This window comes from Mustela lutreola, chromosome 2, assembly GCF_030435805.1.
Source record: "Mustela lutreola isolate mMusLut2 chromosome 2, mMusLut2.pri, whole genome shotgun sequence".
Classification (NCBI taxonomy): domain Eukaryota; kingdom Metazoa; phylum Chordata; class Mammalia; order Carnivora; family Mustelidae; genus Mustela; species Mustela lutreola.
The window spans coordinates 101779936-101803661 of record NC_081291.1 but is presented as its reverse complement, the minus strand read 5'-3'; the positions used below and the strand labels follow the sequence as shown (position 1 = coordinate 101803661).

Genomic DNA, 23726 nt, shown 5'->3' with positions numbered 1-23726 from the left:
TACATAAATAAATATTTTATATATAAAGGTATATCTATGCATATGTGTTTATATGTATAAACATACCCTTTTATAGCTTTTTATATGTATAAACATTTTTGTGTGCTACTCCTTTGGATAGGGTTTATATATGACTTTGCCTGCCTATATATAATAATACAAAGTATCTTCAGTACTAAATGTGTCTTTGTTTTGTCTATTTGTCTATTGCCTACTGACCACTTAGAGGTCAAACCTACTGAGCAGTGCCCATTAGTAGTAACAGGTTCTATTCTTGTTTTTTTCACTTCCTTGCCTATATGACCTTGGGTGAGGCACTTTGCTTACCTAGGTATTTGCCACAAAGATATTTTCAACTCTCAATATTTTATTCTCTCAGAATTTTTTAGTTCATTCTAATATTAACACCAGAAGTATTTTGGGCTGAAAAATGTGGGTAAAAACTGAGTAATTAATCTATCATATTGTGGATTTACAAGTAAATGCACATTCCAGTGGATCAGAGCCCGTTCTGAAACATTTTGTTTATTTTTGATAGAAGTTTGCCCTTCATATACCTGCCACCTTGAATTCTCTTACCTTGTTAATCTCCCAGTTTGAACAGTAACATGTTCTTTTAATGTTGCCACTTGTAATAGAGATAGACCAGTTCCTGACAATAACTTGTACAGACTGGTGACATGTTTGAAAATAACATAGCTTTTCTTAGAAGGGTACTGTCTTTTGATTGCATCATTGGTTTTTTTCCCTTCTGCCATTCTCTTTCTTACCAAGTATACTGTGAACTTCTTAATCAATATTATCAAGGATATATGAGAAAGCTAGCATTCCTCTGGGAATATTATTTGTGTTGTTTCTCTCTAAAAACACAATGGAAAAAGAGGCTCTGTGATTTCCATGCAGTCTTTCAGATAGTTAAAATACTAAATTTTAGCACAATTATATGTTCTAGCTGTAAAACAACCACTTGATAATCTTAACATGAATTAATAATTGTAAATATTAAAATAAAGAAGAGACACTTTCAAAATTAGTATCACTAAATTGGCATCATAAATTAGTAATTATGACTTTGAGGTTATGAATGATACATATTTAAGGACAATTAATGAACAAAATCTTTTTGTGTATCCTCTTCAGGAGTTAATATTAGCTAAAATAATCCAGTTCACTGTAGCAGGAACCTTACCTTTGTCAACATTTGCATTATACTTAGAATCCTAAGGCCAAATGGGACCTGATCCAATTTCTGTGTTTTATACATGATGAAACTTAGGGGTAAATGACTTGGCTAACATGAAGTAGTGTTGGAGGTAAGATAATTTCATGGATCTTGTAGTAACCATTTGTTTATTAAAAAGTAACTCATCAACAGTGTAGAAGGGTTCCCCTTTCTCCACATCCTCGCCAGCCTCTGTCATTTCCTGACTTGTTAATTTTAGCCATTCTGACTGGTGTGAGGTGGTATCTCATTGTGGTTTTGATTTGTATTTCCCTGATGCCAAGTGATATGGAGCACTTTTTCATGTGTCTGTTGGCCATCTGGATGTCTTCTTTACAGAAATGTCTTTTCATGTCTTCTGCCCATTTCTTTTTTTTTTTTTTTTAAAGATTTTATTTATTTATTTGAGAGAGAGACAGTGAGAGAGAACATGAGCGAGGAGAAGGTCAGAGAGAGAAGCAGACTCCCCGTGGAGCTGGGAGACCGATGCGGGACTCGATCCCGGGACTCCGGGATCATGACCTGAGCCGAAGGCAGTCATCCAACCAACTGAGCCACCCAGGCGTCCCATGCCCATTTCTTGATTGGATTATTTGTTCTTTGGGTTTTAACCCACTGAGCCACCCAGGTGCCCCAGTAGTCTATTTTCTTTTGGTTATGAGTTGTTTGTGGATAAATGAAATTTCCGTATAAGCAGATGTCACATTTAAAAATTTCTCCAAATGCTAAGGCCTTTGTTTTTAATATAAAGTTTATATTTATAGTTTTATTTCTTTTATAATGCAATAGTTTAGCTAATGAATCATGCTTCTTCCCTTTAGGTTACACCTATGTTTGAGGATTGGACTACTATTGATTGGTATCGATTTTTCTGTTTATGGGAGAAATTGCCAACTTCTATGAAACGGGTGGCAGAGCTGGTGGGAATTGAAGAAGGGTTCTTGGCTCGCTGTGTGAAAGGAAAAGTTGTAGCCAGAACTGAGAGACAGCATCGCCAGATGGCCATCCATAAAAGGTAAATACCAACAAGCCTTGACTGTCCAGTGTTTAATACAGTTTTAGATATATAGTAGTTGTTGAGTTTATTATAGTCACTTTCATTATTATTAAAATAAAAGTTTTAGGGGTGCCTGGGTGGCTCAGTCAGTAAGTTTCTGCCTTTGGCTCAGGTCATGATCCCAGGGTCCCGGGATGGAGCCCCGTATCAGGCTTTCTGCTCAGTGGGGAGTCTGATTCCCCTTCTTCCTCTTCCTCTCCCCTGGTTTGTGCTCTCTCTCATGCACTGTCTCTCAAATAAATAAAATCTTTTTTAAAAAAGAAATAAGATCAAAGTTTTGGCTGAATAAATTGTCATTTTCTTGTGTTCACTGAATTTATCAATATTTTGGATTCTCCTTTAACACTTGTTTAGAATCCATTATAGATGAAGACCTTTTAAAGTAAAACCTTTAAGGGACTCCTGGGTGTCTCAGTCACTAAGGTGTCTGTCTTCAGCTTAGGTCATTGTCCCAGAATTCTGGGATCATGCCCCACATCTGACTCTGCTCAGTGGGGAACCTGCTTCTCCCTCTCTCTCTGCTTGCTGCTTCCCCTGCTTGTGTTCTCTTTCTCTCTCTCTCACTCTGTCAAAATAAATAGAAACAAAATCTTAAAAAAATAAAGTAGAACATTTATTTTATTTACTTAAAGATGTGAATTAGAACTGACAACTTAGAGCAGCTTCATTTGAGGATATGCTCTGTATCATAAATGATTGATTGTTACCATGAAAGAGTGAATTAAAAGATTCAGATGGGGAAACTGAATCATTTACCTTCTTTGAAATATAATAAAATTATTTTTCTTAATGGTAGTCTCTAGTAAATTATTTGCTGCATAAGTGTAAATTTTGTAAGGATTTATATACTTGGACTATTTGTGGTACTATTGTCATTCAAGTCATTACTGGTTTTTATTTTCAAATTCTGTCTTTTTTTGATATATGAATAGGTGGTCATATAACTGTGTATCAAATATTCTTTTAAATTTTTTGTGCCATTCTATTTCTTGAACTAAGTCTTATTTCTTGAAATTAGTTAGCATTATTAAAATATGGAGGAGATCTTTTTATTATATAAATATTAGTTCCTTGCTATGTTATAGTACTAATGTATGTCAGAATTTATTCGATAAACATTGAGCTCAGTCTTTGTCCACTAATCCTATATCCCATTAGGAACCTTCTCAGAGTGTATAAATCCTCTCTTGCCTTTTTGCTTCTTTCTTGTTTCTTAGCATATGTTGTATCTTCATTGTAGACCTCTCTTACCATACTTATGGTGATTTACTTTCCAGGTTTTTTACCAGTCTTGTGCTATTAGATTTAATCAGTGAAGTTCCCTTAAAGGAAATTAACCAGAAATACGGATGCAGTCGTGGACAGATTCAATCTTTACAACAGTCAGCTGCTGTTTATGCAGGTCAGTTAAACAAGGGTTTCCACATTTATTTGAGACTCTGTGGTTTGAGGTCAAGTTAAGATTACTTTTTTTTTTCAAATTCCATTTTATTTTAGGCTTCTCTAAAAGTGAGGGGATCATGGGAAGCTGTAATTGTCATCATAACACCTAAAACTATGGCATCCCTGGGTTTAGTTATCCTGCCCCAGAGGATTGGCAGCTAGTGGAGTAGTTGGACCTTTGTTTCCCCTTCTGTTGCTTAGCAACTGCTGACCATCCTCCTTTCTGTTTTTTGTTTTTTGTTTTTTTTTCCGTTTTCCCTGTTACAAGAAGAAATAGACACGAAGTTGTCAACAGTTTCCCTTTTGTCACCAAGTTACTGGTTTATATTTGTTATTGACTAGGTGGATGGCAAATGGAGAGGGATTTCTGGATTTCTCTTGGACTGTTCTAAATATCTCTTCTCTAGGAAAGGACTGTTCTCTCCTTAATAAATCTAAACTCCTATCTCTAAGCAAGGCAAACAGGGAAGTTCTGGGTCTGATTTTGCCAAGAAATCCTTATAGGCCCTTAGGGAGGAAACTGTGGGCTGCTGGAAAAGTATGTGGTGTATATGTATAAAAGGTTTCATTGTGAAAGTGTGTGCATATGTGAGCATACTGAGGGAAAGGTGGGAGGAGAAGGTCATAAAAAGGGAGAGATTCTTCAACTCATTGGCATGAAAGATCTCAAATTGCCTGTGGGGCTAATGTTTTCATAGGGAAGTGATTTTCTTAATGACTTGGCATTGGCTCTTCTGGCTTCTGTATTTCATGGGGAATAGCTATTGAGCTGGACAGCCTTTCCTTGATGAAAATATCAGTGGGAGCTTCACTTTTTGTACTCCTCTTAGCACTTGAATATTTAAATCAGCTCTATTTTTCTGTAGTTGAAAAGAGTCCCTCACCTATTTTTAAGAGTTCTCTCTTCCTTAAAAAGAAAGTAAGGAAGAAAGAATGAGAGGAATGAGAAGTGGGGGCTTTTTGTTTGTTTTGTGTTAACATGCTCTACCTCAGTTGTTTCAAATATAAAGTTCATGATGAGGTATAAATGAGATGACATTTAATGTGTTTAGCTCATCTGTTGACCAGTTAGCTAGGGTTTTAACATGTGTCTACTTTCCTGTTACTTACACTTTTTGACTCTTTAAACTTTACAGTTCTGCACGAAAACAAACAACACAACAAAACAAAAGTAAATCTAAAGAAATAGAGAATTATCTATAAAGAATTTTAATTCAATAAATATTCTATGATTATTCTAGGTATGATTACAGTATTTTCCAACCGCCTGGGCTGGCACAACATGGAACTACTACTTTCTCAATTTCAGAAGCGTCTTACATTTGGCATCCAGAGGGAGTTATGTGACCTGGTCCGGGTGTCCTTACTTAATGCACAGAGAGCCAGGTTCCTCTATGCTTCTGGTTTTCTTACTGTGGCAGATCTTGCCAGAGCAAATATTGCAGAGGTGGAGACTGTTCTGAAAAATGCTGTTCCCTTTAAGAGGTAAGAAATTCCCCCCAGTAGTTATTAAATGAAAGATCATTTTGTAAATAATAGATAGAAAATGTGCTAAAATATTTTTTGTTAGATAATATCATGACGTACATGGTGTCAGTGGAAGAAAATGAAACTGCTTTTTCTCCCTTCAAATTGCTGTCATTTTTTGTGTGTATGTATATTTTTAAAATTGAAGTATAGGTGACCCACAATATTTTATTAGTTACAGCTATACAGTACAGTGATTTGAAAACTCTGTATGTTATGCTCCACTGCTCCACTCAGCACAAGTGTAGCTACTATCTTTCACCATAAAATGCTATTGAATACCATTGACAATATTCCCCATACTGTACATTTTGTCCCTGTGACTTAATTGTTCAATAACTGAAAGCCTCTCTCACTCCCCTTCACCCATTTTATCTATTGTCCCACCCCACCCCTCTGGCAACCATCAGTGTGTTCTATGTATTTATGGGCCTATTTTGCTTTTGGTTTGTTTTGTTTTTTAGATTCTACATCTAAAAGAAATCCTATGGTATTTGTCTTTCTCAGTCTGACTTACTTCACTTGGCATAATACTCTCTAGGTTTATCCATGTTGTCCAAAATGGCAAGATCTCATATTTTTTATGGTAGAGTAATATTTCATCATAGATAGGAATCATTGATAGATATCATAGATTGATCGATGGATCTTTATATGTTTGTTATCCATCATACATCTATGTACATATATATATTATATATGGACACTTGGGTTTTTCCTATATCTTGGCTGTTGTAAATAATGCTGCAATAAACATTGAGGTGCATACATTTTTTCAAATTAGTGTTTTTGTTTTCTTTAGGTCAATATCCAGTAGCGGGATTACTGGATTGTATGGTATTTTTATTTTAATTAAGAAAAGAAAACCATGCTGTTTTCCACAGTGGCTGGTCCAATTTACATTCCCACCAACAGTGCACAGGGGTTCCTTTTTCTCCACATCTTCACCAACATTTGTTTATTTCTTGTCTTTTTGATTCTAGATGTTCTGAAATGTGTAAGGTGATATCTCATTGTGGTTTTGGTTTGATTTCCTCAATGATTAGTGATGACAAGTAACTTCCTGTGTCTGTTTGCTCTCTATATGTCTTATTTGGAAAAAATGTCTATTTAGGTCCTCTGTCCATTTTTATTTTTATTTATTTATTTTTAAAAAGATTTTTAATTTATTTATTTTGACAGAGAGAGATCACAAGTAGACAGAGAGGCAGGCAGAGAGACAGGTGGGGAAGCAGGCTCCCGCTGAGCAGGGAGCCCCTTGCGGGGCTCGATCCCAGGACTCTGAGATCATGACCTGAGCCGAAGGTAGAGGCTTTAACCCACTGAGGCACCCAGGCGTCCGCTCTCTGTCCATTTTTAAAAAGATTATTTGTTTTTTTGGTGTTGAGTCATATAAATTCTTTCCATTATTGGATATATCATTTGTGGACGTCTTCACCCATTCAATAGGTCACCTTTTCATTTTGTTGAGTCTTTCACTCATTGCGTAAAAGCTTTTTATTTTGGTATAGTCCCAAAAGTTTATTTTTGTTTTTGTTTCTCTTGTGAGAGGCGACATATGTAAAAAAATGTTGCTAAGGCCAATGTTAAAGAAATTACTACCTACATTTTCTTCTAGAAGTTTTATGGTTTTGGGTCTTTAATCCATTTTGAATTTATTTTTATATGGTGTAAGAAGTGATTCATTCTTTTGCACGATGTCTAATTTCCCCTGCATCATTTATTGATGAGACTGTCATTTCCCATTGCATATTCTTACCTCTTTTGTCATAGATTAATTGACTATATGAGCATGGGTTTGTTTTGGGCTCTGTATTCTATTTCATTGATTTATATGTCTGTTTTTGTGTCAGTACCATACTATTTTCATTACTATAGCTTTGTAGTTTATCTTGAAATCTAGGATTGTGATACCTCCAGCTTTGTTCTTTCTCAAGATTGCTTTGGGTATTTAGGGTGTTTTGTGGTTTCATTCAAATTTTAGTAGTGTTTACTCTAGTTTTGTGAAAAATGCTATTGATATTTTGATAGGGATTGCATTGACTCTATAGAGTGTTTGGGTAGTAGGGACATTTTAATCAATATTAATTTTTCCAATCCATGATCATGTTAATATCTTTCTATTTGTTTTTGCTGTCTTCAATTTCTTTGATCTGTGTTTTATAGTTTTTGAGTACAAGTTTTTTGGTACAATTGTAAGTGGTATTGTTTTCCTTATTTCTGTTTCTACTACATTGTTATTAGTATAAAAATGCAACTTTTTTGGTCTTAATTTTGTATTTAACTTTACTGAATTTATTCTAATAACTTTCTGGTGGATCTTTAGGGTTTTCTATGTATAGTAGCATATCACCTACAAATGGTGATAGTTTTACTTCTTCCTTGAGAGTTTAGATGTCTTGTATTCCTTTTTTGGTCTCATTGCTCTGGCTAGGCTTTCTAGCACTGTACTGAATAAAAGTAGGGAGAGCAGACACTCCTGTCTTTTTCCTGATCTCAGCTGAAAAGCTCTCAGTTTTTCACCATTGAGTATGTTAGCTGTGGATTTTTCACATGTAGCCTATATTATGTTGAGGTATGTTCTCTTTAAACTTACTTTGTTGAGAGTTTTTATCATGAACTCATCCTGAATTTTATCAAATGGTTCTTTTGTGTCTATTGAGATAATCAAATTTTCCTTTGTTGATTTGGCATATCATGTTGATTGATTTGTGAATATTGAATTAACCTTGCTTCCCCAGAGTAAATCCCATTCAGTCATGGTTGATGATCCTTTTAATGTATTGTTGAATGGTGTTTGTTAATATTTTGTTGAGGATTTTTGCATCTATATTTATCAGGAACATTGGCCTGTAAGTTTCTTTCTTTCTTTCTTTCTTTTTTTTTTTAACGTCATTAGTTTTGGTATCAGGGTAATGCTGGCTTTGTAGAATGTATTTGGAAGTTTTCCTTCCACTTCTATTTTCTGGAATAGTTTGAAGAGAGTAGGTATTAACTCTTTTTAAAATGTTTGGTAGAACTCATCTGTGAAGTCATTTGGTCGGGGACTTCTGTTTGCTCGAGTTTGATTCCAGTTCAATTTCATTACTAGTAATTGATATATTCAGCTGCTGTGTTTCTTTCTGATTCAGTTTGGGAAGACTGTACGTTTCTAAGAATTTATCCATTTCTTCTAGTTTGTCCAATTTGTTGACAAATAATTTTTTGTAATATTCTCTTATAATTCTTTGTACTTCCGTGTTGGTTATTAATTTCCCTTTTTCATATCTGATCTTATTTGTGTCCTCTTTTTCCTTGATGAGTCTGGCTAAAGGTTAATCAGTTTTGTCTGTTCGAAGAACCAGCCCTTTTATCTTTTCTAGTGTTTTTTAAGTCTCTATTTCATTTATTTCACTCTGATCTTAATTTCCTTCCTTCTACTAACATTTACCTTATTTGTTCTCCTTTTTCCAATTCTTTCAGCTGTACATTTAGATTGTTTATTTGAGATATTTCTTGTTTCTGGAGGTCAGCCTGTATCGCTATGAATTTCTCTCTTAGAATTGTTTTCATTTTGTTCCAGAGGTTCTGGATTGTTGTCTTTTTATTTTCATTTGTCTTCATGTATCTTTTGATTTCCTTTGATTTCATCAGTGGCCCATTGAGTGTTTAGTAGTATGCTGTTTAGTCTCCACGTGTTTTTGTTTTTTCCAGTTTTTTTTTTTTTCTTGTGATTGATTTCTAGTTTTATACTGTTATGGTTAGAAGAGATGCTGATATGATTTTAATGTTAAATTTACTGGGACTTGTTTTATGGTCTAATGTGTGATCTATCCTGGAGAATGCTCCACATGCATTTGAACTGAATGTGTGTTCTTTTGTTTTTGTATGGGATGCTCTACATGTATCTATTAAGTACATCTGGTCTAATGTGTTATTCAAAGTCACTATTTCCTTCTTTTTCTGTCTGCATGGTCTATCCATTCATGTAAATGGGGTGTTATAGACCTGTACTATTATTGTATTACTATCAGTTTCTCTTGTATATGCCTATTAATATTTGCTTTATGTATTTGGATGCTCTAATATTGGGTGCATAGATATTTACAAATGTTATATCTTCTTTTTGGATTAACCTTTTTATCCTTATATAATGCCCTTCTTTGTGTCTTTTTATAGTCTTTGTTTGAAGTCTGTTTTGTCTGGTATAAGTATTGCTACCCTGGCTTTTTTTTCCCCTCCTGTTTTTATTTGCATTGCCTGTCTTTCCATGCTTTCACTTTTGGTCTCTGTATTTTTATAGATCTGAAGTGAGTCATTTTTAGGCAGCCTACAACTGGGATTTTGTTGTTGTTGTTGTTTGTTTGCTTGTTTTAAGTAGTCTTCACACCTAGTGTGAAGTCCAGTGCAGAACTTGAACTCACAACCCTGAAATCAAGACCTAAACTGAGATCAAGAGTCAGATGCCTAACTGATTGAGCCACCCAGGTGCTCCATGGGTCTTGGTTTTGTTTTGGGGTTTTTTTTTTTTTTTTAAGGTTTTATTTATTTGAGAGGGAAAGCATGAGCCATGGAAGTGGGGGTGGCAGAGGGAGAGGGACAAGTAGACTCATTGCTGAGCAGGGAACCCAACATAGGGTTTGATCCCAGTACCTCAAGATCATGACCTGAGCTGAAGGTAGACTCTTAACCGACTGAGCCACCTATGTGCCCCCATGTCTTACTTTTTAAAATTTTTATTTCTTTAATTTATTTATTTGATGGAGAGAGAGAGTGAATGAGCGACAGACCGAGGGAGAGGGAGAAGCAGGCCACCTGCTAAGCAGAGAGCCTAATGTGGGGCTCAGTGCCAAGACCTTAGGATCATGACCTGAGCTGAAGGCAGATGCTTAACCAAATCACCCAGGTATCCTGGATCTTATTTTTTAAATCTGTTCTACCACCCTGTCTCTTTTGATGGGACATTAGACCCACCTGTACATTTCAAGTAATTATTGATAGGCATATATTTATTACCCTTTTGTTAATTATTTTCTTGTTGTTTTTGTAGTTTTTTTTCTTTCTTTCTTTTGCTCTCTTTCCTTTGATGACTTTCTATTGTATTTTGTTGATTGTCTTTATTTGTTGTGTAACTATTACAGATTTGGGGTTTGTATTTACAATGTGGTTCATATACATTTTAAATATGTGGCGGTCTATATTAAGTCAGTGGTCACTTAAATTTGAACAAATTCTAAAAGAAAGTTTCTTTTATTTCCCTTTCCCCACATTTTTGTATATATTTTCGTATTTTATATCTTTTTATTAATAATTTCTTACTTTTGATTATAGCCTTTTCTTTTTCACTTGAAGTCCCACATGTTTTACATTTCTTGTAAAACTGGCTTAGTGATGATGAACTCCTTTAACTTTTGTGTTTTGGGGAAACTCTTTATCTTTCCTTCTGTTGTGAATGATAAGCTTGCTACAGAGAGTGTTCTTGATTTTGGGTCCCCCCACCCCTTCAGCTCTTTGAATATAGCATGCCACTCTATTCTGGCCTGCGCAACATTTCTTCTGAAAAATCTGTTCATAGCCTTAAGTGGTTTCCCGTGTGTGTAACTTTTTGCTTCTCCTTGCTCTTTTTAGAATTTTCTCTTTACCTTTAACCTATGACATTTTAATTATATATGTCATGGTATGGAACTCCTTAGGTTCATCTTGTTTGGAACTCTGTATCCTTCCTGAATCTGTTTTCTTTCCCCAGGTTAAGGAAGTTTTCAGCTATTATTTCTTCAAACAAGTTTTCGCCCCTTTTCTTTCTCTCTTCTCTTCTGGGACCCCCATAATGCAAATGTTTGTTCATTTGATGTCATCCTAGAGATTGCTTAACTTATCCTCATTAAAATTTCTTTTTTATTTGCTGTTCAGCTTGAGTGCTTTCTATTACCTTATCTTCTAGATTGCTGCTCATTTCTTCTCATCCCCTAATCTATTGTTGATTCCCTCTAGTGTATTTTTCATATCACTATATTCTTTAACTTTGATTGGTTCTTTCTCATATTTTGTATCTCTTTCTTGAAATTTTCACTGAGTTCTTCCACTCTTGTCTCCAGTCCAGTGAGCGTCTTTAGGATCATTACTTAAATAAACTTTATCAAGTGCATTTTTTCTCTTTGTTTCATAGAGTTCTTTTTCTAAGATTTTGTCTTGTTCTTTTGTTTCGAACATATTCCTATGTCTCCTCATTTTGCTTGATTTTCTGTTTATTCCTCTGAATTGAATAGAACAGCTACTTCTGAACTTGAAGGAAGGATGTATGGTCATTCCTGTATAGTCTTTGTGTACCTAATAACTTTGGCTGGCTGGCTGAAACTGTGGCTGCCACGGGCATGGAGTTCCCAGGTACTCCTTGTTTGTGCTGCCCTGGTAGCCTAACTGGAACTGAAGTGGGCTTGGGTCAGGTGATCACAGAGCTCTCTGGAAAGGGTGGGTCTGGCAAGACAGCAAAAACTGAAGTTGGTGCAAGCTGGGGCAGTCCCTGGGCTCTTTATACAGAGAACATCCTGGCAGGATAGCTGAAGCTGAAATGAGCATGAGCCAGGGCTGTTCAGGGGCTGTCTATCCACAGGGTTCACTGAGAGGAAAGCTGTAACTGAAGTGGGTGCAAGCTGGGTGTTCAGGGGGGCTCCATACAAGGAGTACCCATACAGGGTTGCTGGAACTAAGGTGGGTGTGGGTCAGGGATTCTTGGAGCACTCTGTGCTAGAAGAGTATTAGCAAATTGTCTGGAGCTAAAGTAGTATGGGCCTGGGTCTGGGCTACTTTGCTCCTGGGTGTACCACCTTGCTGCATCAGCTGGAGCTGTAGTGAGTACTGACCAGGGATGTCCTCCTGGTAGGTGCCACACTGGTGCTGCCTTGGTGAGAGGGTTGGGGCTGATGTGGGCTAGGGGTTTGGGGCTTATTGAGGTAGTAGGCCAGCTAGTATACCCAGACCCTGCTTCTATCTTGCTCTAAAGGTGGAGGGGGAGCATAAACTGTGAAACTTGCAGTCCCTATGACCTGGAAAGAGTTCCAGCAGATCCTCCACCATTTGGCAAAATTCTAAGCGAGTTTCTTTATGTTTTAGTTGCTCTTTGTACTTCTGTATTATGCTAAGTCTACTATTGCTGTGATTATACCTCTTCTCAATACCCAGAACTTTATTGATCAAAATTACTTATATCAATATTAGGACAAACCAATATCACATACTTCTTCATGTGACACAGTGAGAAAAACACAGCATTACTTCTGGAGTATTCTTATAAAAAATGTCTAAAATAAATTTAATTATAAGGAAATATTAGACAAACCTAAATTGGGAGGCATTGTACAAAATAATTGACTAGGGCACCTGGGTGGCTCAGTAGGTTAAAGCCTCTGCCTTCGGCTCAGGTCATGATCTCAGGGTCCTGGAATCGAGCCTCGAATTGGGCTCTCTGCTCAGCAGGGAGCCTACTCCCCCCCTGCCCCCCGCCGCTGCCTCCCTCTCTGCCTACTTGTGATCTCTGTCTGTCAAATAAATAAATAAAATCTTAAAACAAAACAAATAATTGACTAGTACTCTTCAAAAATATCAAGATCATGAAAAACAAAGACTGAGGAACTGTTTCTAATTAAAGGAAGATAAAGAGACATGAAAACTAAGTGGACCACCTTATTCTAGATTGGATTGGAAAAGGGACATAAGTGGAACAGTTGGTGAAATTAGAATAAGATGTGTAAGTTAGATATAGCATTGTATTAATGTTAATTTTCTAAATGGAAACTGGTGTCTGGCACCTAGCTACCCTTTCCCTTTAGTTCTTGGTACTTAAGAGCTAGAAAGCCCAGTTAGCCTTTTGATTGTCTCAGTTTGCTATTAACAACAATTCACAAAAACAAAAACCAAAAAAACAATTCACAATGAATTATCTCTGCATATGTATTTTCGTATTTTTGGTAACGTTTCCTCAGAGTAAATTCCTGCATGTGATTTTAAAAGTTAAGGGCTTATTTCACTTTATTAGATTCCAGAATTGCCCTGCAGGTTACATTCTCACTAATCTATTACCCCATAGCCTTGCCAACAGAATCCATTTTGTTAGAGGTTTTCATTTTATCAGTCTGTTAGATGAGAAATTGTATCTCAGCATAGTTTAAGTGTGCATTTCTTCACTTGTGAGTGATGGTAGAAATGTTTTCATATGTTTCAGAATTTTTTTTTCTTGGTATCTTTGTGAATTATCTGGTTATGTCTTTTCCTTATGTTTCTACTGGGTTTGGTCTTTCCCCCTTTCTTTTTAAAGAATCTTTTCGGGGCGCCTGGGTGGCTCAGTGGATTAAGCCGCTGCCTTCGGCTCAGGTCATGATCTCAGGATCCTGGGATCGAGTCCCGCATCGGGCTCTCTGCTCAGCAGGGAGCCTGCTTCCCTCTATCTCCCTCTCTGCCTGCCTCTCCATCTGCTTGTGATCTCTCTCTGTCAAATAAATAAATAAAATCTTAAAAAAAAAAAATAAAGAATCTTTTCTAAATTGATTAGAGTATTTAGGTGCTTTTATACATATATTGCAAATGCTCTCACAAAATTTATGAATTGTCTTTTGACTTTCATTGCATTGTATTTGCCATGCAGAATTTTAATTTTTTATTGATTTTTAAGATCAATATTTTTTCTTTCTTTCTTTTTTTCTACCATTGAATTATCATAGAAAACTTTGTACTGAGATTTTTAAAAAAAAATTCATTCATGTTTTCTTCTAGTATTTATAGATTTTAGTTTAGATTCTTAATGCATTTAGAATTTAATTTTGTGTATGGTGTGAAGTCTGGTTCTAATTTCATTTTTTATCCAATGGTTCCTATTTATTAAAAAAATGTTTATCTTCATTTTAGTAATTTGAGATGCTATCTTTATTATATACTAAATATCCACAAATAATTAGGTTTGTTCCTGGACTTTCTCTTCTACTTAGTATTCTTTTTGTCAATTTGTGAGCAAGTACCATATTTTTAATTATAAAGGCTTTATATATGTTTTAATCTCAGATAAGGCACTTTCTCACATAGTTTTTCAACATTTTTCTGGCTATTCTGTGTATTTGCCCATATGAAAGTTAAAGTGTTTGTTGATATTTTATTGGAATTGGATTGAAACGAAACTTAGAATCAACATCTTTATATTGTTTTGTCAACCTATCCAAGGATAGGTAACATCTTTGATTTTGATCTAGTTTTGTGATTTTCAAGTTTTCAGAACATTTCCTCAAGAAAGTTTTTAGAAGTTTTAGGTTTTGCTCACACAGGTTTTATACATTTCTTGTTAAGGTTGTTACTAAATCTTTATTGCTATTTTAATTGGTGGCTTTCTTCTATGATGTCTTCTACATACTTATTATTTGAGTATGTGAAGACTTTTTGTATATTTTTTATCCTATTTTTAGAATTCTTTTATTGTTTGAATTATTTTTATCATTGATTCTCTAGAATATTCCAGGTGTATTATTGTATCATGGCAAATAGCTATTTTACTTCTTCCTTAAGAATTCACGTGCTTGGGGGAGACAAACCATAAGAGATTCTTAATCTCACAAAACAAACTGAGAGTTGCCGGGGGTGGGGGGTAGGGAGAGGGTGGAGGGGGTTATGGACATTGGGGAAGGTATGTACTATGGTGAGTGTTGTGAAATGTGTAAACCTGGCGATTCACAAACCTGTAGCTCTGGGGCTAATAATACATTATGTGTTAATTAAAAAAATTTAAAAATTAAGAAAAATAAACTGAAACATAAAAAAATCACATGCTTTTAATTGTTTTCTCTTAATTGCATTAGCTGATACCTCTAATATGTAGTAGTATTAGGGATGGTGATAATAGTGGGAATTTTTGCTTTGTTTGGGATCTTAGAGGAAATGCCTCTAAGGAGGGTATTGTCTTCAGGACTATGATGTGTGTGTATATATTTAGGTTTATATGTATGTATTATCATTTTAAGAAAATGTACATTAAATGAAATTTCCTTGAGTACTTCTATCATGATTAGGTATTGAATTTTGTCAAAGGATTTTTTAGTATCTATGGAGATATTGATAGGGTTTTTCTCCTGTTTCACCTATTAGCACAGTACATTATATTAATAGATTTCCTAACACTGAATCAATCATATGTTCCAAAATAAATTTAATTTGGTCCTCTTATTTTATTACATGATGTTGGTTTCTGTTTGCTAATGTTTAAAATGGTTACTTTTGCATTGTTATTTATAAATAATATCGGTCTATATTTTTCTTGCATTGTGTGGTTTTTTGCACTATCTTTATTCAAGTTTTGGTATCAGACTTTCTTCATAAAAAAGAATTATTTTTTTTGTTTTTAGTGCTTTGCAGTAATTTATAGAATCTTGAGACCAGTACAAGGTTTAATATGTTTACTGTATGAAACTATCTTGCATGGTTAGTTCTCGATCATTTTGTCTGTTTCATTTTTTCAGAAGTTAATCTCTCTAAGCTTATTATCTCTAGAGTCAATTTTAGTAATCTGTATTTCCCTAGGAAATTATCATTTCATCTGGTTTTTCAAATATATTTTCATAGAGACTTATTTGTAAGTTAGTTTCTTAGGAATTTTAAGTATTTTTTCTTTTTCAATAGTTATTCCTTCTTTGTAATTTTCTGTTTTATGAATTTCTACTTTATGATTTTTCTTAATCAGATTAGCTGGTGGCTTATCTACTTTTGAAATTCTTTAAAAAGCCAGGATTTTGTTTTATTAGGTCTTTTTTTAATGTTAGTGATATATTTTATTTAAACCAATAAATCCAAAATATTGGCATTTCAACTTGTAATCAATACAAAAAATCAATGAGATATTTTATAGTCCTTTTTATACTTAGAAGAAATGGATGTATTTGAAACTTGCAACACCTATCAATTCAGAAGCTCTACTTAAATTAGAAAAAAGGATATGTATTTAGATTTAATGTAACGTATGGTTGAGAAAGTAGATTCACAGAGTCAAATATTTCCAAATAACTTAAAGTTTGACCAAAAATTGAATAGAGCATAAAAATAATTTGTCTTTAAAGTTTGTTTTTATAAAACCTAGTTTTTTAGAATAATTTAGCTTTAAAGCAAATTGTACCAGTTTCAAAATTATATCCATGTCATAATTATATCCAAAATTTATATCCACCAACTCATGTCAACTCTCTATTACTAAATTTGAGTTCTAATGAGCGCTACATAAATTTGAAAGAATCTTTAAATTTATCAGTATCAACAAAATGTTCTATGAAAATGTTATAGTTTCTGCAGCTCCCCATCATAAAATACTATCAGTTATAATTAAAGTCTTCTTCATATAGAGTCATATTAGGAAAAAATGTGTAAAATTACTATTGATCTGTATTATGAAAAGTTTAAATTTTAATATAAACTCTTGCATTGCTTAGCTAAATAACAAAGTTTTCCCCCCTTATATCTTCAAATTCAATCTTTTATGTGCAGTGGAATATTGGAGAGAAAAAATAAACAACATGCCAGTGTTTTTTTGACAATTTTTTTTTTTTTTGATTCTTGAATATTTGGCAACCATTCCTTTTTTTTTTTTTTTAATTGACATATAATGTATTATTAGCCCCAGGGGTACAGGTCTGTGAATTATTAGGCTTACACACTTCAGAGCACTCATTGTAGCACATACGCTCCCTAATGTCCAAAATCCAACCACTCTCTCCCTACCCCCCTCCGCCTGGCAACCCTCAGTTTGTTTTGTGAGATTAAGAGTCTCTTATGGTTTGTCTCCCTTCCAATCCCATCTTGTTTCATTATTTCCTTCCCTACCTCCCAAGACCCCCACTTTGCCTCTTAAATTCCTCATCTCAGGGAGATCATATGATAGTTGTCTTTCTCCAATTGACTTACTTTGCTCAGCATAATACCCTCTAGTTCCATCCATGTGGTTGCAAATGTCAAGATTTCATTTCTTTTGATGGCTGCATAGTATTCCTGTGTGTGTGTGTGTGTGTGTGTGTGTGTGTGTGTGTGTACCACCTCTTCTTTATCTATTCATCTGTTGATGGACATCTAGGTTCTTTCCATAGTTTGGCGATTGTGGACATTGCTGCTATAAGCATTCAGGTGCATGTGCCCCTTCGGATCACTACATTTGTATCCTGAGAGTAAATACCCAGTAGTGCAATTGCTGGTTCGTGGAGTAGCTCTATTATCAACTTTTGGAGCAACCTCCATGCTGTTTTCAAGAGTAGCTGCACCAGTTTGCATTCCCACCAATAGTGTAAGAGGTTTCCCATTTCTCTGCATCCACACCAACATCTGTCATTTCCTGACTTGTTAATTTAAGCCATTCTGACTGCTGTGAGGTGGTATCTCATTGTGGTTTTGGTTTGCATTTCCCTCCTGCTGAGTGATGTTGAGTATTTTTTCATGTGTCTGTTGGCCATCTGGATGTCTTCCTTGCAGAAATGTCTGTTCATGTCCTCTGCCCATTTCTTGATTGGATTATTTGTTCTTTGGGTGTTGAGTTTGATAAGTTCTTTATAGATTTTGGATACTAGCCCTTTATCTGATATGTCATTTGCAAATATCTTCTCCCATTCTGTCAGTTGTCTTTTGGTTCTGTTGACTGTTTCTTTTGCTATGCCAAAGCTTTTGATCTTGACGAAGTCCCAGTAATTCATTTTCGCCCTTGCTTACCTTGCCTTTGGCAATGTTTCTAGGAAGAAGTTGCTGTGTCTGAGGTCGTAGAGGTTGCTGCCTGTGTTCTCAAGGATTTTGATGGATTCTTTTCTCACATTGAGGTCTTTCATCCATTTTGAGTCTAATTTTGTGTGTGGTGTAAGGAAATGGTCCATTTTCATTTTTCTGCATGTGGCTGTCCAATTTTCCCAACACCATTTGTTGAAGAGACTGTCTTTTTTCCATTAGACGTTCTTTCCTGCTTTGTCAAAAATTAGTTGACCATAGAGTTGAGGGTCTATTTCTGGGCTCTCTACTCTATTTCATTGATGTATATGTATTTTTGTGCCAGTACCATACTGTTTAGATGATGACAGCTTTATAATAGAGCTTGAATTCTGGAATTGTGATGCCACCAACTTTGGCTTTCTTTTTCAACATTCCTCTGGCTATTTGAGGTCTTTTCTGATTCCATATAAATTTTAGGATTATTTGTTCCATTCCTTTGAAAAAAAAAAAAGATGGTATTTTGATAGGGATTGCTTTAAATGTGTAGATTGTTTTAGGTACCATAGGCATTTTCACAGTATTTGTTCTTCCAATCCATGAGCATGGAACGTTTTTCCATTTCTTTGTGTCTTCCTAAATTTTTTTCATGAGTACTTTATAGTTTTCTGAGTATAGATTCTTTGCCTCTTTGGTTAGGTTTATTCCTAGGTATGTTATGATTTTGGGTACTATTGTAAATGGAATTGACTCCTTAATTTTTCTTTCTTCTATCTTGCTGATGGTGTATAGAAACCTAACTGATTTCTGTGCATTGATTTTATATCATGACACTTTACTGAATTCCTGTACAAGTTCTAGCATATTTCGGGTGGAGTCTTTTGGGTTTTCCACATAAAGTATCATATCAGCTTCAAGGAGTGATAGTTTGACTTCTTCTTTGCTGATTTGGATACCTTTAATTTCTTTTTGTCGTTTGATTGCTGAGAGTAGGACTTCTAGTACTGTGTTGCATAGCAGTGGTGATAATGGACATCCCTGCTGTGTTCCTGACCTTAGCAGAAAAGCTCTCAGTTTTTCTCCATTGAGAATGATATTCACAGTGGGTTTTTCATAGATGGCTTTGATGATTTTGAGGTATGTACCCTCTATCCCTACTCTTTGAAGAGTATTGATCAGGAAAGGATGCTGTACTTTGTCAAATGCTTTTTCAGCATCTCTTGAGAGTATCATATGGTTCTTGTTCTTTGTTTTATCAATGCATTGTATCACATTGATTGATTTGCTGATGTTGAACCAAACTTGCAGCCCTGGAATAAATCCCATTTGGTCGTGGTGAATAATTTTTTTAATGTACTGTTGGATCCTATTGGATAGCATTTTGGTGAGAATTTTTGCAGCTGTGTTCATCAAGGATATTGGTCTGTAATTCTCTTTTTTGATGGGATCTTTGGTTTTGCGATCAAGGTAATGCTGGCCTCCTAAAGTGAGTTTGGAAGTTTTCCTTCCATTTCTATTTTTTTGGAACAGTTTCAGGAGAATAGGTATTAATTCTTCTTTAAATGTTTGCTAGAATTCCCCTGGGAAGGGATCTGGCCCTGGGCTCTTGTTTTTTTGGGAGATTTTGGATGATTGCTTCAATCTCCTGACTGGTTATGGGTCTGTTCAGGTTTTCTATTTCTTCCTGGGTCAGTTGTGGTAGTACATATATGTCCCTAGGAATGCATCCATTTCTTCCAGATTCTCGAGTTTGCTGGCATATAGTTGCTCATAATATGTTCTTATAATTGTTTGTATTTCTTTGGTGTTGGTTGTGATCTCTCCTCTTTCCTTAATGATTTTATTTATTTGGGTCCTTTCTCTTTTCTTTTTGATAAGTCTGGCCAGGGGTTTATCAATTTTATTAATTCTTTCAAAGAACCAGCTCCTAGTTTCGTTGATTTGTTCTATTTTTTTTTTGGTTTCTGTTTCATTGATTTCTGCTCTGATCTTTATTATTTCTCTTCTCCTGCTGGGTTTAGACTTTCTTTGTTGTTTTTTCTCCAGCTCCTTTAGGGGTAGGGTTAGGTTGTGTATTTAAGACCTTGTTTCTTGAGAAAGGCTTCTATCACTATATATTTCCCTCTCAGGACTGTCTTTGCTGTGTCCCACAGATTTTGAACCATTGTGTTTTCATTATCATTTGTTTCCATGAAATTTTTCAGTTCTTCTTTAATTTCCTGGTTGATCCATTCATTTTTTAGTAGGATGCTCTTTAGCCTCCATATATTTGTGTTCTTTCCATCTTTCCTCTTGTGATTGAGTTCTAGCTTCAGAGCATTGTGGTCTGAAAATATGCAGGGAATGATCCTTTGGTACCAACTGAGACCTGATTTGTAACCTAGGATAGATCTATTCTGGAGAATGTTTCATGTATGCTAGAGAAGAATGTGTATTCTGTTGCATTGGGATGGAAGGTTCGGAATATATCTGTGATGTCCATCTGGTCCAGTGTGTCATATAAGGCCTTTATTTCCTTGTTGATCTTGGATGATCTGTCCATTTCAGTGAGGGGGTGTTAAAGTCCCCTACTGTTATTGTATTATTGTTGATGTGTTTCTTTGATTTTGTTATTAATTGGTTTATATAGTTGGCTGCTCCTATGTTAGGAGCATAGATATCTAAAATTGTTAGATCTTGTAGGCAGACACTTTAAGTATGATATGGTGTCCTTCCTCATACCTTATTATAGTCTTTGGCTTAAAATCTAATTTATCCTGGGGCACCTGGGTGGCTCAGTGGGTTAAGGGTCTCAATGGGTCTCAGGGTCCTGGGATTGAGCCCAGCATCGGGCTCTCTGCTCAGCGGGGAACCTGTTTCTCCCTCTCTCTCTACCTGCCTCTCTGCCTTCTGTGATCTCTCTGTGTCAAATAAATAAATAAAATCTTTTTTAAAAAATCTAATTTTCTGGTGTAGGAATTGTCACCCCAACTTTCTTTTGATGTCCATTAGCATGGACTTTAAATCTGGAGGTGTCTTTGGGTCTGAAATGAGTTTCTTGTAGACAGCATATTGATGTTTTTTTTTTTTTTTAATCCATTCTGATACCCTGTGTCTTTTGATTGGGGTGTTTAGCCCATTTACATTCAGGGTAACTATTGACAGATTTGAATTTAGTGCCACTCTATTGCCTGTAAGGTGACTGTTACTGTCTATTGTCTCTGTTCCTTTCTGGCCTACTACTTTTATGTTCTCTCTTTGCTTAGAGGACCCCTTTCAATATTTCTTGTAGGGCTGGTTTGGTGTTTACAAATTCTTTTATATTTTGTTTTTCCTGGAAGCGTTTTATCTTGCCTTCTAAAATGATAGCCTAGCTGGATATAGTATTCTTGGCTGCACGTTTTCTCGTTTAGTGCTCTGAATATATCATTCCAGTTCTTTCTGGCCTGCCAGGTCTCTGTGGATAAGTCTGCTGCTAATCTAATATTTTTACTATTGTGTGTTACAGACTTCTTGTCCCAGGCTGCTTTCACAATTTTCTCTTTGTCCCTAAGACTTGTAAGTTTTTACTATTAGATGATGGGGTTGGACTTATTTTTATTGATTTTGAGGGGGGTTCTCTCTGCCTTTTTGATTTTGATGCCTGTTCCCTTTGCCATATTAGGGAAATTCTCTACACTAGTTTGCTCCAATATGCCTTCTGCTCCCCTCTCTCTTTCTTCTTCTTCTGGAATCCCAATTATTCTAATGCTGTTTCATCATATGGTATCACTTATGTCTTAAATTCTCCCCTCGTGGTCCAGTAGTTCTTTGTCTCTCTTTTGCTCAGCTTCTTTATTCTCCATCATTTGATCTTCTATATCACTAATTCTCTCTTCTGCCTCATTTATCCTAGCAGCAACAGCCTCCATTTTTTATTGCACTTTACTAATAGCTTTTTTGATTTTCACTTGGTTTGATTTTAGTTCTTTTATTTCTCTAGAAAGGGCCTTTATTTCTCCAGACAAGGTTTCTCCAATATCTTCCATGCCTTTTTCAAACCCAGCTAGCACCTTGAGAATCATTATTCTGACCTCTAGATCTGACATATTACCAATGTCTGTATTGATTAGGTCCCTAGCCTTCAGTACTGCCTCTTGTTCTTTTTTTTTTTTGGTACGTTTATCCGTCTTGTCATTTTATCTGGATAAGAATATATGAAAGAGAGAATAAAATTCTATAAGGGCAGCAAAGACCCCAGAAAAATGTATGCTAACCAAATCAGAAGAGACCCAAAATTGGGGGGAAAAGAAAGGAGGTAAAAGGAAGTTTAAAAAGGATTTTAAAAAGTTTTTAAAAATATATATATAGTAGACTGGTGAATAGAACTGAGCCACCGACTTGATTGTGGGTGTATTTTGGACTCTTAGAAGAAACTACCTCCCATAATATTAAAGAAAGACATATATTTATATACAAAAATAAGGGTAAACACAATGAAGGGACAGAATATGAAAATTTTTAAAAAATTCTAAAAAAAGGAATTGATAAGTTGGTTGGAAAAGAAAGAAAAAGAAAATGGAGAGAAATTTGTTCAGCCTGGAGACTAGAACAAAGCCCTGTGCTAGATTTAGGGTATATTTTGATTTGTTAGAAGAAATTGTATCCTAAAAATTTTTTAGAAGAAACAACCGTATATGTATACAAAAAATAAAGTTAGATACAATAAAGGATAAATATGACTATAATAATGAAATTTAAAAAGATTTTCTTTTTTAGAAAGGTATTATTAAGATAAACTAGTTAAGAAACGTTAAAAGAGGAAAGAGTAAAAGCTGAAAAATTAGAAAAAGAAAAAAATAAAATTAATTAGCTTTGCAAGACTAAAGAATCATGGAGAAAAAGCCATGAATTCCATGCTTTGCTTTCCCCTCCTCTGGAATTCTGCTCTTATCCTTGATCAGTGAGTTTGGTCTTGGCTGGATGTTCTTGCTGATCTTCTGTGGGGGAGGGGCCTGTTGTAGTGATTCTCAAATATCTTTGCCTGAGGCGGAATTGCGCCACCCTTGCCAGAGGCTAGGGTGATAATCTGCTCAGGTTTGCTCTCGGGAGCTTTTGTCCCCTGAATGCTTTCCGTAGAGCTCTGGAGGATGGGAATGAAAATGGCGGCCTCCCAGTCTCTGGCCCAGAGAAGCCGAGAGCTCGGGGCCCCATTCCTCAGTGTGCCCTCAGAGAAAAGCACTCAATCACTCCCATCTCCCTGGTCCCCAGCTGCACTCGGGCTCATCTGGCCTGTGACTGAGCATTTCTGTCTCCCACACACAGCCCCGTTTGAAGTCTCCAAACCCAACAGATTCTTGTTGCTCTGCTCTTCTGGCGGATGAAGGTGGGTCTCCCCGGATCTGCAACTTGTGGGGTTCCTACTCAAAGAGCAGTGGCCTGACTGTGCCACAGATCACAGTTTAAGGTAATCCTGAGCTGAAAGCTCACTCTTTGGCTCCGTCCTTGTAGCCGGCTTTCCCACTCTGTTACCTGTGAGCTCTGCTACACCAGACACCAATATATGCAGATCCTTCTCTGACCCCATGGGACTTGAAACCACACTGTCCCTGTGAGGTTTCCACCCCTGCTTAGCTTCTGGAGCGATGTCCCTCAGTGGAGTAGACTTTTAAAAGTTCGAATTTTGTGCTCCATTGCTTGCTGGGAGACCACCTCTTCCCCTACATTCTGTCTTCCTGTCACCTCAGATTTACTCCTCTGCACATCCTACCTTTCAGAAAGTGGTCGATTTTCTGTTTCTAGAATTGCTGTTTTTCTTCTCTTCGATCTCTTGGG

At 35.8% G+C, this 23726-nt stretch overlaps 1 protein-coding gene across 1 annotated transcript in view; it reads left to right on the top strand.

The window, feature by feature from the left end:
- Nucleotides 1-23726, top strand: part of POLQ (DNA polymerase theta) — a 130902-nt gene that overhangs the window by 40133 nt on the left and 67043 nt on the right. Inside the window, exons 13-15 of the mRNA XM_059162794.1 lie at nt 2044-2237; nt 3557-3681; nt 4964-5207. Coding sequence (XP_059018777.1) covers nt 2044-2237; nt 3557-3681; nt 4964-5207 — 563 coding nt within the window. The remainder of the gene's footprint in view (nt 1-2043; nt 2238-3556; nt 3682-4963; nt 5208-23726) is intronic.